The 15,610-nt window shown below is 34.3% G+C and overlaps 1 protein-coding gene across 1 annotated transcript in view; it reads left to right on the top strand.

Moving 5' to 3' along the window:
* The window catches only part of slit2 (slit homolog 2 (Drosophila)), a 90,657-nt gene that overhangs the window by 73,579 nt on the left and 1,468 nt on the right, over nucleotides 1–15,610 (top strand). Inside the window, 12 exon segments of the mRNA XM_051116686.1 lie at nucleotides 1,158–1,321; nucleotides 1,714–1,838; nucleotides 2,668–2,765; nucleotides 4,472–4,611; nucleotides 5,164–5,257; nucleotides 9,094–9,118; nucleotides 9,120–9,232; nucleotides 9,343–9,583; nucleotides 9,694–9,824; nucleotides 11,472–11,626; nucleotides 11,708–11,993; nucleotides 12,083–12,291. Of these exon segments, the coding sequence (XP_050972643.1) occupies nucleotides 1,158–1,321; nucleotides 1,714–1,838; nucleotides 2,668–2,765; nucleotides 4,472–4,611; nucleotides 5,164–5,257; nucleotides 9,094–9,118; nucleotides 9,120–9,232; nucleotides 9,343–9,583; nucleotides 9,694–9,824; nucleotides 11,472–11,626; nucleotides 11,708–11,993; nucleotides 12,083–12,291 (1,781 nt within the window).

Here is a 15,610-nt window from a genome sequence, read left to right as displayed (position 1 = left end):
TCATGCATTCAGTTCATATTCTGGGCTTGTCTGCTTCTTTAATATTCCATTAACCTACCTTAAACGTTTTCTAAAATGGTTTTCTCTGAGAGAGGTTTTCTCGGGGAGAAAAAAGCTTAACGTGCATTAGCGCATTGCGTTCATCTGCCTTTATTATGCCATTATTATTACTGTTATTAATAAGGTTATTAATATTAAAATTGTTATTAGTATTAATAGTATTTATTAAAGAAGAAGTCCACTTCCAGAACAACAATTTACAAATAATTTACTCACCCCCTTGTCATCCACGATGTTCATGTCTTTCTTTCTTCAGTCGTAAAGAAATTATGTTTGAGGAAAACATTTAAGCATTTTTCCCCATATAATGGTCTGATATGGTGCCCCGATTTTGAACTTCCAAAATGCAGTTTAAATGCGGCTTCAAACGATCCCAAATGCGGTTGTAAACGATCCCAGCCGAGGAAGAAGGGTCTTATGTAGCGTAACAATTGGTTATTTTAATAAAAATAACAGAATTTATATACTTTTTAATGCCAAACGCTTGTCTCCTTTAATACCAAATTGGGCCCCAATGTCACCAATTTAATACATTAAGCCACATTAAGCATTTTGGAATATCCCAAAAACCATACCTTGAACTATAAGCTATAAGCTAACTGTATTTCTTTATACTTGAGTCCAAATTCAACTTACAACTTACAGCCTGCTGTAAAGTAAACAGAAAGTTTGTCTGAACTCAACTGGTTTTGCAAGAGAACGCAAATATCTTTGCGACGGAATGCAAATATCTTTTTGAGAGAATGCAAAAGTTTTGCAAGAGAATGCAAAAAATGTGAAAAATATTTTTTCCTTCCACGACCATGTCCCCTTAGGGGCTCTGTACATTACAGCATTGACAGGGCAATCAGTCAATCAGAACAGCATGGAGGATCTACCCCCCCATTAAACTCATGCTCTATTAGAACTCAACGATCTGACGCATGGCAGCTCCCTATGAAACTTCATCCGCTAATGTCACTGTCGGATGGTGTTACTTTAGAAAATGAGCCAATATACACACTATTTTATGTCACTTCTGTTTCATTTTTGCATTATTCTATCATCCAAATTTTTGGAGAAGGTATGTAATATGTTCCTCTGTGTGATTTCTGCAGTGCTTTGGGAGCAAACCCTCTGTACTGTGACTGTCACATGCAGTGGCTCTCTGACTGGGTAAAGAGTGGCTACAAGGAGCCTGGAATTGCACGTTGTACCGGTCCCGGAGAGATGACCGACAAACTACTGCTGACTACACCCTCCAAGAAATTTACATGTACAGGTAAACCAACCCGTGCACTTTAGACACACTCATCCTGTCATGGAGAGGGCATTAGTACTAACTCTAGCTTACATGCTCAGATGTTAATATTGCAAGTAATGTGATTTGATTGGTACATTTATAGAGGTGCCGGGGACTTGTGGTTTTCCTGTGCCAGGTAAGGAAGTCAAAATGAGCCTAGTCTGCGCTCGTAAACCTGGCCCCCTGTATCTGCCACCCAATCTTTCCTCAGGTTGAAAGTGACCTCTGTGTTAGTTTGTGAGCCAATTATGTGATGCCTTACCTGCTCAATCCTATGGGTGTTTGTAAGTCTCTGTGTGTGTATTTGTTATATTTCTGTTTGTGTGTATAACATGCTGTGTAATTTCTGTTTTCCTCTGTATTTTACATAGGTCCAGTGGATGTGAGCATTTTGGCAAAATGTGACCCTTGTTTATCCAACCCCTGCAAGAATGATGGAACCTGCAGTAACCATCCCGTTGATTTTTACAGATGCACCTGTCCATATGGTTTTAAGGTACATACACATTTAAAGGGATAGTTCACCCAAAAATAAAAATTCTGTCATTAATTATTCACCCTCATGTCGTTCCAACCCCGCAAGACCTTTGTTCATCTTTAGAATACAAATAAGATATTTTTGATGAAATCCGAGAGCTTTCTGACCCTTTCTGACCCCTGACCCTGCTTACACAGCAACGCAACTACCATGTTCAGGGCCCAGAAAGGTAGTAAGGACATTGTTAAAATAGCCCATGTGACATCAGTGGTTCAACCTTATTTATATGAAGCTACTTTTTTGCACCAAGAAAACAAAAATAGCAACTTTAATCAACAGTTTTTTCTCTTCCATGTGGGTCTTCGATGCGCATTCACAAGAGTACGATGACACTGTTATTTGTGTTTTCTTTGCGCACAAAAAGTTTCCTGTAGCTTCAACATAAAGATTAAACCACTGATGTCATATGGACTATTTTATTGATGTCCTTAATACCTTCCTGAACCTTAAACAGTGTAGTTGCTTTGCAGTCTATGCAGGGTCAGAAAGTCTTCGGAGTTCATCAAAAATATCTTAATTTGTTTTCCAAAGAAGAACGAAGGTTTTACGGGTTTGGAATGACATGAGGGGAAGTAATTCATGACAGAATTTTCATTTTTGGACTGAAATCATATCCAAATCCAACTCTTACTCTCTGGATGATTTAGTTTACTCTATAAAATAATTAATCAAAACCTTGAGAACCTTCACTCATTTGTATAAAGCAACATTTGACCGTGAGGATAAGCAAGTATGGAAGATTGATGCCTGGATGTGGAATTGTAATGCAACCTGCTTGTTCATATAGGGCCAAGACTGTGAGGAACCGATTCACGCGTGCATCAGTAACCCCTGTCAGAATGGAGGCACCTGTCATCTGAAGGACGGAGGGGAGAACACTCACTGGTGAGACAGACCTTGATCATCGTCATCATCGAAATGCTGAACGGTTTTGATTTACATCTGATATGTATATGAGACCGATAAAGAGCTCCTTTATTGTATTCAGGCCATGTTGAATGTGGCTTTCATTTAGTACATTAAGTAAACGCTCTGATGTGTGTGCATGTGTGTGTGTCCCTGTTGCTCCAGTAATGAATATACTTTATGGACAGAGTGTGTCTAATCTATCTTAATCAGACTGAAGTGTCTGAAACTGATCTGAGCTCACTCATGCACTTAATCAGCCAATCAAGGGCCTTTCTGTGGACACACACACACACAGCAAAGACGAGTATGTGTGTATGTGGTGGGGTGAGCTTGGGTTCAGCTGCAGTCATATACTGATCAATGCTAATGAATCCTTTGTGTTGGTGAATAAGAAGAGTTTCATTTGAGAACTTCTGCTTTACATGTTGATTAGGTACTGTAATGTAATACACCCACAGACATACACGCACAGCGCATAAAATCATTTCACTTCTATCTCAGTTTAATGCACAGAGACAACCTTAAGTAAGCCATTCATAGGGCAATTTTCCAAAGAGTGAAACACTACAGCTCTAGTGCACTTTCACTCAACTTTGGGTTCAAACAATGGTGTGAATTTGGAACCTGGTAATGTACTTATAAATGTATTATCATAAATCATATATGTAAATGGATCGCCATTACTACATTTAAATTCAAACCAGCTTGATTTTTTGACCTGTTTAATGCATCCCTGCTGAAAGGTAATAACTTCTTTCGCAAGAAAATTTCCTGACCTCAAAACTAAAAAAAGAGATGATGTGATGATTTAAGCACCCATATCTACGCCTTTGTGAGGAAGCAGTAAAAAAAAGAGTGAACCAAAACATATGTAGGCAATTCAGTATCTAGAATATTGACCTGTGACAGACATGTACACTACCAGTCAAAAGTTTTTGAACAGTAAGATTTTTAATGTTTTTTAAAGAATATGCACACCAAGCCTGCATTTATTCGATCCAAAATACTATTTAAAATAACTGCTTTCTATTTGAATATATTTTAATATGTAATTTATTCCTGTGATCAAAACTAAATTTTCAGCAGCATTACTTTTATTTATATTATATTTATATTGCTTATTTTATATTATTAACAACAATATTTAAAACAGCTGAGTAATTTTTTTCAAGATTTTTTAATGAATAGAAGAGGGTGAATAATAGAGATTAATACTCTTTTAAATTGATCAAAAGTGATAATAAAGACATTTATAATGTTACAAAAGATTTTTTATTTCAGATCAATGCTGCTCTTCTGAACTTTCCCTTACGAAAATGAACCATAATAATAAAAATAAAAAATGTTTTTAGAGCAGCAAATCAGAACATTAGAATGATTTCTAAAGGATCATGTGACTGGAGTAATGCTGCTAAAAATTCAGCTTTGAAATCAAAGGAATAAATTACATTTTAAAATATATTCAAATAGTAAAGAGTTATTTTAAATAGTACAAATATTTCAGAATGTGACCGTTTTGCTGTACTTTGGATCAAATAAATGCAGGCTTGGTGAGCAGAAAAATCTTTTGACAGGCAGTGCAGATATGTGAATTATATACAGTTACAGAACAACAATACTGCTCATAGAGTTTCCCTGATTGAAATAAACATCTTACACAGCCATTATGTGTGTATGTTCAGGTGCGTGTGTCCAGATGGATTTGAGGGTGACGAATGTGAGATAAACATTGATGACTGTGAAGATAATGACTGCGAGAACAACTCAACGTGTGTGGATGGTATCAATAACTACACCTGTCTCTGCTCCCCTGAATACACAGGTAACACACTCAAACACACAAACACAAGTACAGTCACATGCTAAATGCTCTGTGTTCTCTGTGCTTTGTGTTTAACTGTCTGATGCTAACATGCTAACGTGCTGCTTGAGCTAACATGCTAACATGTCAAACGCGTCCTCTGTATTTCTTTGTTTTTCTGTCTTTCTCTTGCTGCTTGTTTCTCTTTTTCTACTAGCTGCTAATAATAATGAGGTGGAGAAAGGTTAGTTTACTCTCTTTCAGTTCATCCACCCATTGTCTGTCTCTTTCCCTTCTGGCTAGTGCGTCCTCTGTGCTTGCTAAAGTATGAAACGCGCACACACTCATTGATGTTTCCCTGGCTGGTACACTGTCGATAGAGGTGTATTGTATTGGTATTTTGTCATCTTCCCCACTGTAAGATGATTAATCAAAGACCAACCTACACACACAAACACACTCCTGCTGGTTTAATGGGATGCGAATCTTGTTTTCTTACAGTAAACACTTATTTGATTATTCAAACTCCTCCCACTCGTTCTGTCTGTTTATAATGTATATGTGTGTGTGCAGGGGAGCTGTGTGAAGATAAGCTGGATTTCTGCGCTTCAGAGCTAAACCCGTGTCAGCACGACTCGAAATGTATCCTAACCGCTAAGGCATTCATGTAAGTCACTAAGATCCCCACTATCTGTATTATAGAGTTAGCCTCAAACTAGAACTCCACTTTATTTACTGACCATCTGAAACATATAGGTCTGTTTTTCTCTCTAATACAGTTTTTATGCATCCATCGGAATACAAAACTGTGTTTAAAAGTTACTGGACTGCTTTTGGGACTAGATTTATGAAGTTTACAGCATAAAATCTTTCAAAAATGTTTTCTGAGTTTTTCTGAGCTACTTTATAGAAAATAAATTGAGTTGAACTCTGTGAAATATTTATAAACATTTATAAACAACAGCTGTTTTATTACGGTGACGTATTGCTGCCACACACACATTTTTTCCACTCAATAATGTCGTAATACCGAGATGTTATGAGAAAATGAGAAAAAGATGTCGTTTTAGGAAGATAACATCTTTTTTTTATGAAAAACGATTATTAAAACAATATTTTTCATAATAACGAGATGTTATCTTCCTAAAACAGCATCTTTTCTTTAAATAACGAGATCTTATGTCATTAAAACGTCTTTTTCTCATAAAAAAGTCATCTTTTCTCATAATGTTATCTTCTTGAAACATCTTTTTCTCTCTAAAACAACATCCTTTCTCGAAGTAACGAGATGTTAAGTCGTTTTAACACCTTTTCTCGTCATCTTTTTTTTTCAAAATGTCATCTTTTCTTATAATACAAGATATGTCGTTTTAACATCTTTTCTTGTAATAATGAATTTTATCTCCTTAAAATTAAGCTTTTTCATTAAAAAAAAGATTTTATCTCCTTAAAACAAACATATTTTTCTCGCTAAAACCTAATCTTTTTTTGAAATAAAGAGATGTTGTCGTTTTAACATCTTTTCTTGCTATAATGACGTCTTTTCTCAAAATACAAGATGTCGTTTCTCGTAATAAGAATTTTATCTTCTTAAAAGGACATTTCTCATTAAAACGTCATCTTTTCTCGAAATAGCAAGTTAGCTCCTTAAAACGACATCTTTTTCTTATTAAAACCACATCTTTTCTCATAATGAGATGTTATGTCCTTAAAACGACATCTTTTCTCAAAATTAGATGTTATGTTATTTTAACATCTTTTCTCGTAATAACAAGATATGTCGTTTTAACATCTTTTCTCGTTAAAACAGCTCTTCTAGTAATAACAAATGTTATCTCCTTAAAACAACATATTTTTCTTGTTAAAACAACATCTTTTCTTAAAATAACAAGATGTTATGTTGCTAAAATGACTCTTTTGTAGTGAAGATCCACGTTTATCTCAGGATTGCGGCGACAGCAGAGCGGACAAGCTCACTCACATAATATAACAGGAAAAACATCATTTTTATGTCAAAATATGTTATGAGAAAATATGTCGATTTAATGAGATAAGACAAGATGTTGTGTGTGGCAGCTATGCGTCACCATAGATTTATCAAAGAAATACTTTTTATTTATTTATTTATATATTCTAATATTGTGATCTAAAATTACTATATTTGTATAATTTACTGTATATTATGGCTCTGTGAGACCAGTCGTGACAATATCTCAGCGTACTTCTCTGACTCCAGTACAAACTCCTATTTGAACATGTCTTTAAATGGGACATTTAAATCCTTCTCTATAAAAACTGCCCTTCTGCAGTCACTCAAGTCTGTTGGATCCAAACCCTGTTTGGATTCAGTTTCATCACTCTCTCCCCTCCAGACGTCCCTTTCTCTCTCATCTCGACTTTTATTTCATTCCACTCTCCAGCAGACCAAAACAATCATTGTGTTAGAAACCATCAGGTGTGTGTATGTGAGTGTGTGTGCTTCCTTCTCTGTTGATATGTGTAAGGAGCAGACCACATAAGTTCATTTGTGTGTTTTTATGCCCATTGGTGCAGATGTTAACACAACACTAGAGCTGTGTGGAATGCAGCTGGAGTCTCTGAGGTTCTGCTCTGTGTTTGTGTTCTGATATTCCATTACAGCTCTCCCGTTGGGTTTACTATAAAAATGAGTTGGAGGGGGGTGTTTTAAAGATGATATGATGTGATACAATGGGATGATGAATGTGTTCATGTAGCGCTTTATAGTGTGCTTAAAAAAACAAAAAAAAAAAAAAAAAAAACCTTACATTTCAGTGGTTTAAGTAACTAAAACTTTTGTCATTAGAAAAGTCTAATATCAGAACACTATAGATTTCACTGTTCATAAATATTATTATTTAAAAAACAGCAGCATGATTCCAACCACACTAATGAACCTACAACAAATATCGACCACAGAGTTAACTTACATTATTATTATTATTTTTTAAATATGACTTCTGTATTTAAAGTTTTGTGTGTGTAGTTTTAGTTCACATATATTTGCTTATATGCTATAGGCATATGCTAGTGCAGTAAAATATATGGAGCTATATTTTTAATGTATAATTACCCATTTATATTTAGCTTTTAAAAAAAAAATAATAATAATAAAATACATACACACATATACACACACACACACATATATGTATATATATATATATATATATATATATATATATAGCTGTTCAAAAGTTTGGGATCAGTAAGATTTTTAATGTTTTTTAAATAAGTTTCTTATGCTCATCACGGCTGCATTTATTTGATCAAAAATACAGGAAAAAAGTAAAATGTAACAATGTAAAATAACTGTTTACTATTTGTTTATATGCATACATAATTTATTCCTGTGATGCAAATCTGAATTTTCAGCATCATTACTCCAGTCTTTAGTGTCACATGATGCTTCAGAAATCATTCCAATATGCTTATTTATTATCAATGTTAGAAACAGTTATGCTGCTTAATACTTTTTTTGAACCTGTAATACGTTTTTCAGGATTCTTTGATGAATAAAAATATGTTGTAACAACAAACTACAGTTTAAAAATTTGGGGTCAGTACATTTTTTTTCTTTTTTTTTTTTAAAGAAATTAATACTTTAATTCACCAAGGATGTGATAAATTGATAAGAAGTGATAGTAACGATTTATTTTGAATAAATGATGTTCTTTTTACATTAAAAACATTACATTTAAATCAGAATAATAGAATGATTTTTGAAGGATCATGTGACCCTGAAGACTGGAGTAATGATGCTGAAAACTCAGCTTTGCATCACATGAATAAATTATATTTTAAAGCATATTAAAAGAGAAAACCATTATTTTAAATTATAATAATTTAATTTTCACATTATTGTTGTAATATACCTGTAAGTAACGTCCCAAAAAAAACAACAACAAAAGCACAAATCATTCTTGAAAGTTGGAAGAGAAATCTTTGGTAACATTTGATGCATTAACTAACATGAACAAACAATGAACAATACATATATTACAGTATTTATTAATCTTTGTTAATGTTAGTTAATGAAAATACAGTCGTTCACTGTTAGATCACATTAGTTCACAGTGCATTAACTGTTAACAAGCACAACATTTGATTTTAATAATGCATTAGTAAATGCTGCAGTTAACATAAACTAAGATTAATAAATGCTGTAGAAGTATTGTTTATTCTTAGTTCACGTTAACTAAAGTAGTTAACAAATGTTAATTAATGAACCTCATTGTAAAGTGTTACCAGATCTATACCCCAGTATGAAATTATGACATAAATAAAGCTATTAGCTGTTATAAAATGTTCTAATGATAAAAATGTTTCAATATGAAATACATCAGTAGGGAGAAAGAGAACCGTGCTTGTCAAGCTATTTCATTGAATCTTTCCAAAAAAATACTGATATTTATTATTACTTGTGTTAAAGATGACAATGTGGGTCTTAAATATTAAATGTGATGATTTTGTGTGTGTGTGCAGGTGTGAGTGTACTCCAGGTTATACCGGGGGAGCACTGTGAGGTGGATTTTGATGATTGTGCAGACAATAAGTGTAAAAACGGGGCTCAGTGTACCGATGCTGTGAATGGCTACACGTGTGTGTGTCCAGAAGGATACAGGTGAGCAGGAATACAAAAACACACTACATCCATCAGGAACAGATCAGAGTTCAACATGTGACATATGTGTCTCACTGTGTGTGTGTGTGCGTGTGTGTGTGTGTGCGCAGTGGGTTGTTCTGCGAGTTTTCCCCTCCAATGGTCCTGCCGAGAACCAGTCCGTGTGACCACAATGACTGTGCCAACGGTGCACAGTGTGTTGTCAAGGACACGGATCCTGTGTGTCAGTGTCTCCATGGTTACGAGGGCGTGCACTGTGAGAAGCTGGTCAGCGTCAACTTCATCAATAGAGAATCGTTCCTGCAAATTCCCTCCAACCTCATTACAGAACAGGCCAATATATCACTGCAGGTACATCACACATATTAAGAACATTCTGATGAGAGTAAAAGAGAGAGATCCGAATAATACTTCATCAGATATGCACTGACACACTCATGTGATCTGTATGCGTGTCATAGATTGCCACAGATGAGGATAATGGAGTGTTGCTGTATAAAGGAGATAATGAACACATTGCGGTGGAGCTCTACAGAGGACGACTGAGAGTCAGTTATGACTCCGGATCCTACCCCCCATCTGCCATCTACAGGTACACATGTTTACACTCAGTGCTGTAAATGTGTTTAACAGCTTGGAACTATTCATTTTACAATAAGCTATAACTAAATCACAGCATATTCTTGTATTTTCTCTTTTATCAATAAAGCTAATTATATTTACATACTTCATGGTAACACTTTACCATTTAGGTGTCATTTGTTAACATTAGTTAATGTATTAACTAACATGAACAAACAATGACCAGTACATTTATTGCAGTATTTATTCATCTTTGTGAATGTTATTTAATGAAAATACAGTTGTTCATTGTTAGTTCATGTTAATTCACAGTGCATTAACTAATGTTAACAAGCACATCTGATTTCAATAATGCATTAGAAAATGCTGAAATTAACATTAAGATTAATAAATGCTGTATTGTTAAGTATAATAAGTATTGTTAGTTCATATTAAGTAAAGTAGTACACTAATGTTAACTAAAGTGTTACCGACTTCATACACCCACACTACCGTTCAAAAGTGGAGTAAAGAAATGAATACTTTTATTCAACAAGGATGCATTCAATTGATAAAAAGTGACAGACATATATGATGTTACAAAAATACACACTGAAATCCTGAAAAGAAGTATCAGTTTCTACAAAATATTAGGCATAACAACCATTTTTAAGTGAAATAATGATAAGAAATGTTTCTTGAGCACCAAATATATATGTATACTGTTTTCTAATATATTAAAAATATATTAAAATATAAAACACGTTTTAACTGATAATATTTCACTGTTAGATTTATTTATTCATTCATTTATTTAAACCTTCCCAAACTTTTAAAGTAGTAACATTTTCATATTATTGTATTTACATAAAGTTACTGTATACATGATGGTTTAATTTCAAAGCCATTAAAATAATAATTTACTGAGTAATATGCATTAGATTTTAATTTTATTTACACATTTTAATGTGGGAGAAATAATGGATCATTAAGCTGAACTTTAGCTTTCGCTAGTGGAACTTTAGTTTTGGTAAGTACTATTTTAATTTTTCACAGAAATTAGTTTTAGATCAAACATAATTGGCAAAGGGTTGGTGTTAGGGTCACTGACCTCCTAAAAAGGTTTTTCTTCCCTTCAGTAGTAATGATGAAAATTCTTGTCTTTATTCATCTGTGCCCCTGGACCACAAAACCAATCATAAGAAATTGAGATTTATACATCATCTGAAAGCCAAATAATAAGCTTTTCTTTGATGTATGGTTTGTTAGGATAGGACTCAATATTTGGCTAAGATACAACTATTTGAAAATCTGGAATCTGAGGTTGCAAAACATTGAGAAAATCACCTTTAAAGTAGTTTAAATGAAGTTCTTAGCAATGCATATTACTAATCAAAAAATAGGTTTTGATATATTTACAGTAGGAAATTTACAAAATATCTTCATGGAACATGATCTTTACTTAATATCCTAATAATTTGTGGCATAAAAGAAAAAAAAAAAAAAAAAAAAAAAATTATTTTGACCCATACAGTATATTTTTGGCTATTGCTATAAATATACCTGTGCTATTTAAGACTGGTTTTGCACCTTCCTCTTGGTTATGACAGTCAATAGCTCAACTAAAACACTGTCTGCAGGTATTATCCTCACTGTGTCACCTTTGCTCTCTCCCTAGTGTTGAGACTATAAATGATGGCAGTTTTCATGTTGTGGAGCTGGTGGCAAAGGATCAGTCTCTGTCTCTTTCCATTGATGGAGGAAGCCCCAAATCCATCAACACTGCCAGCAGCCCCAGCCCAGTACCCAGCCCTGCTCCGCTTTATCTTGGTGGTATGTAAAACACGGTTACCAAGTTGAACAACGGTTATTACGTATAAAAATCAAATAATAATTAATCTCCTATCTTTTTAGGAATTCCTCAGCAGTCTGGACTGGCCTCAATACGTTCCTCTGGGAGGAACGGCTCTAGTTTCCACGGCTGCATCCGAAACCTTTACATTAATGACCAGCTCCAGGACCTCACTCAGTTCCTGCTGCAGGAGGGGGTGGTGCCCGGCTGTCAGCCCTGCCAGAGCCGTGTATGTGCTCATGGGCAATGCCATGCTACTGGACAATCCTCCTTCAGCTGTGAGTGTGAGGCGGGATGGACCGGCCCACTCTGTGACCAGCAGATCAACAACCCATGTGACGGGAACAAGTAAGAGACTAAAAAGCGCACCCATTGGTTTCATTATATAAGAATTGTGATCTCATAAAAGATTTTTTATTTGTGTCTCTGTCTCTCAGGTGTATCCATGGCACCTGTCTGCCCATAAACTCATACTCGTACAGCTGTCGCTGTCATCCAGGCTTTGCAGGTGCATTATGCGATGAAGAGGAGCAGTTGAGTCCCTGTCAGTACATAGCTTGTAAACACGGGCGCTGTCGCGTGTCCGGGCTGGGGAAGGCCTACTGTGAGTGCAACAGCGGCTACACAGGGCAAAGCTGTGACAGAGGTATGACGGGTGGTTTGACCCTTTATATAAAACCTGATCTCATGAGAAAAATGTGACTACACATGTATTTTTGCAGAATATGCACAATATATTAGTTGCATATCTTTTTTTTCCCCAGTATTGTTTGATATTGGATATTTAACTGTGCTTATGCTCATATTATGCTTATTCCCCCATTTGTATTTGTAGATTACCTTGCTGTAATTTAATAGCATTCTCTCATAATCTCAAATGCATGGACAGTTTTCATGCTGCACTTTTTTAATGCCTAAATTCACTTGTACCGTTTCCACCACCAACCAATTATTGGTTTTATTTTTTAAGAGTTTTATTTGTAAATGATGGCTATTTTTTTTGGTTATGAGACATAACATTATTATAGGCTGATGATAATGTAAAATATGTGTGTAACACCCACTTCCAAGGCATTTAAGCTACACTACCAGTCAAATTTTTTTGACCAGTGAGATTTTTTTTTTTAGCTAAAGTACAGCAAAAACAGTTCAATTTAGATTTTTTTTTTACTACTTATTAAAAGAATTGTTTTTAATTTAAATATATTTTCAAATAGGATTTATTCCTGTGATTTCAAAGCGGAATTTTTAGCATCATTACTCCAGTCACATGATCCTTCAGAAATCATTCTAATATTCTGATTTTGTTGGTCAAAAAACATGTATTATTATTATTATTATTATTATTATGATGATGTTGAAAACAGCTGAGTAGATTTGTTTCAGGTTTCTTTGTTGAATAGTAAGTTGAGAAGAACAGCATTTATCTAAAATAGAAATCTTTTGTAACACTATAAATGCCTTTAGCATCACTTTGGTCAATTTAAAGCATTCTTGCTAAATAAAAGTATTCATTTCTATATTTTTTTTTCTAAAACAAAAATTATACTGACTCCAAGATTTTGAATGGTATAGTGTATAAGGTTACAAAACATTTTTTAATTCAGATAAATGCTGATCTTTGGGTCTTTATATTCATCAAAGAATCCTGAAAAAAAGTACTCAACTGTTTTAAATATTGATGATAATAATAAAAATGTTTCTTGAATGGCAAATCAGCATCTTAGAATGATTTCTGTAGAATCATGATAAACTGAAACCTAGAGTAAAGATGTTGAAAATTCGGCAATGATCACAGGAATAAATTATATTTTAAAATATATTCAAATAGAAAGCAGCTATTTTAAATAGTAAAAATATTTCGCAATATAACAGCTTTTGCTGTATTTTGGCTCAAATAAATGCAGACTTGGTGAGCAGAAGACTTCTTTAAAAACATTATAAAATCATACTGTTCAAAAACTTTTGACTAGTAGTGTACATTCTCTCACAATTTTAAGAAACAGACAACAAAAATTGTTTAACTGATAATCTCCTCTAATTTTTATTATGTGGTGATGTATTTTGTGTTTTATGAAAATGTATGCAAGGTCAAATCCTATTTACTCACCTCTACTTTAATTTGTGCTCGCATGTGTCATAAATGTCTGTAATGCTTATGCTGCTAAAGTGGTGTTTTCGTTCTTAATTTCTGTGTAGCTTGCTGTTGATGTTGTTGAAGTGCTAACCCTGTGAGAAGCTAATCTTGCACTATTATTATTTTACTAACATTCGTTTTTAACCTTCCTGTTAACTTCAAGCTGCTACTGAAAGCGGTATGGACCCCACTCAGGTCCGCCAGGTGAGGGATGCATGTGTGTGTGTCTGTTTGTCTTAAAGAAACAGTTCACCCAAAAATTAAAATTTACTCCAAGATGTAGATGAGTTTGTTTCTGAACAAGATGTGTAGAAATGTAGCATTACATCACTTGCTCACCAATGGATCCTCTGCAGTGAATGGGAGTCCAAACAGCTGATAAAAACATCAGGGGCTGGTTACACCAGCTAGACTGAATTGCTCAAGACATCATAACAAGTGAAGCCACTGCAAAATAATTTCATTGAGTAAATATTTTCTAACAAATCCGCTTTTTTCACGTGACAAATTTCTTCAGACTAACACTAAGAATAAAGGCAACAGGTTAAGTAAAATAAAAATTAAATGCTTCTCAGAGTTATTTTTTTTAGCTGAATATTGTGTTTATGTACAATGATTGTTTTTCCTGAGGCAAATGTTTCTTTACGTGACAATTGTGCGTTTTAGCCTACTGACATCTTTCGTTAAGTACTCATGTTTTAGTATTTCCAAGCATTTATACTGTCCAAGCAAGATGTTGAATAGAAATATTAGGGGAATAATTTAATACAGTTATATACTGTTATCAGGATATTGTAAAATAGATTGATCTCTGGTTATCTCTGACAGAATATGCGCCGTTAAGTGCTAAGTGCGCCCCCGTGTCATCCAAGATGTTCATGTCTTTCTTTCTTCAGCCGTAAAGAAATTGTTTTTTGAGGGATTTTTCTCCATATAATAGACTGGTATAATTTGAACTTCCAAAATGCAGTTTCAGAATGGTTATTTTCATAAAAATAATACAATTTCTATACTTTTTAATGTCAAACGCTCATCTTGTCTCACTCTGCCTGAACGTTTTTTTTCCGGTTCATGACAGTTAGGGTATGTCTAAAAATTCCCATCTCATGTTCTCCCTCAACTTTAAAATCGTCCTATATCGCTGTTTTACCTTTTTTGTTGAGGGTGTTTGAGCTTCTTTGCATGTTCACTTTGCAAAGACTGTGTCATTACTTCTGCAGCGACGTAGGATGATTTTGAAATACCCTGTCTTGAGCCAGAATACACAGAGTTCAGGGAAAGCAAGACAAGATGAGTGTTTAAGATTAAAAAGTATTTAAATTGTTGTTGTTGTTTTTTTTTTAAATGAATATAACTGATTGTTTCGCTAGATAAGACCCTTCTTCTTCGGCTGGGATCATTTGAAGCCGCATTTAAACTGCATTTTGGAAGTTCCAAATCAGGGCACCATACCAGTCCATTATATGGAGAAAAATCCAGAAATTTTTAACTCAAAAAACATAATTTCTTTACGGCTGAAGAAAACATCTTGGATGACAAGGGGGTGAGTACATTATCTGTAAATTTTGCTCTGGAAGTGGACTTCTCCTTTAACATCTTGTGAAGTAAAAAGCTGCATGTTTTTAATAAACAGATCCATCATTAAGACGTTTTAAACTTTAAGCCATTGCTTGCTTCCAGGTAAAATGAGTCTCCCATCCATAACCATAATATTGCTTTCTTCAGTTAAAAAGTCATCTTGTCTGAAAAAAGAGAGAAATATGAAGATCAAGCACTGTTCACAAGTGAAATCAGTCCAAAACAAAAAGTTCTAAACAAATATGGTGGA

This window comes from Labeo rohita, chromosome 1, assembly GCF_022985175.1.
Source record: "Labeo rohita strain BAU-BD-2019 chromosome 1, IGBB_LRoh.1.0, whole genome shotgun sequence".
In the NCBI taxonomy this organism is placed as follows: domain Eukaryota; kingdom Metazoa; phylum Chordata; class Actinopteri; order Cypriniformes; family Cyprinidae; genus Labeo; species Labeo rohita.
The sequence above is the reverse complement of the archived record's forward strand: the minus strand, read 5'-3'. Positions and strand labels throughout refer to the sequence as shown.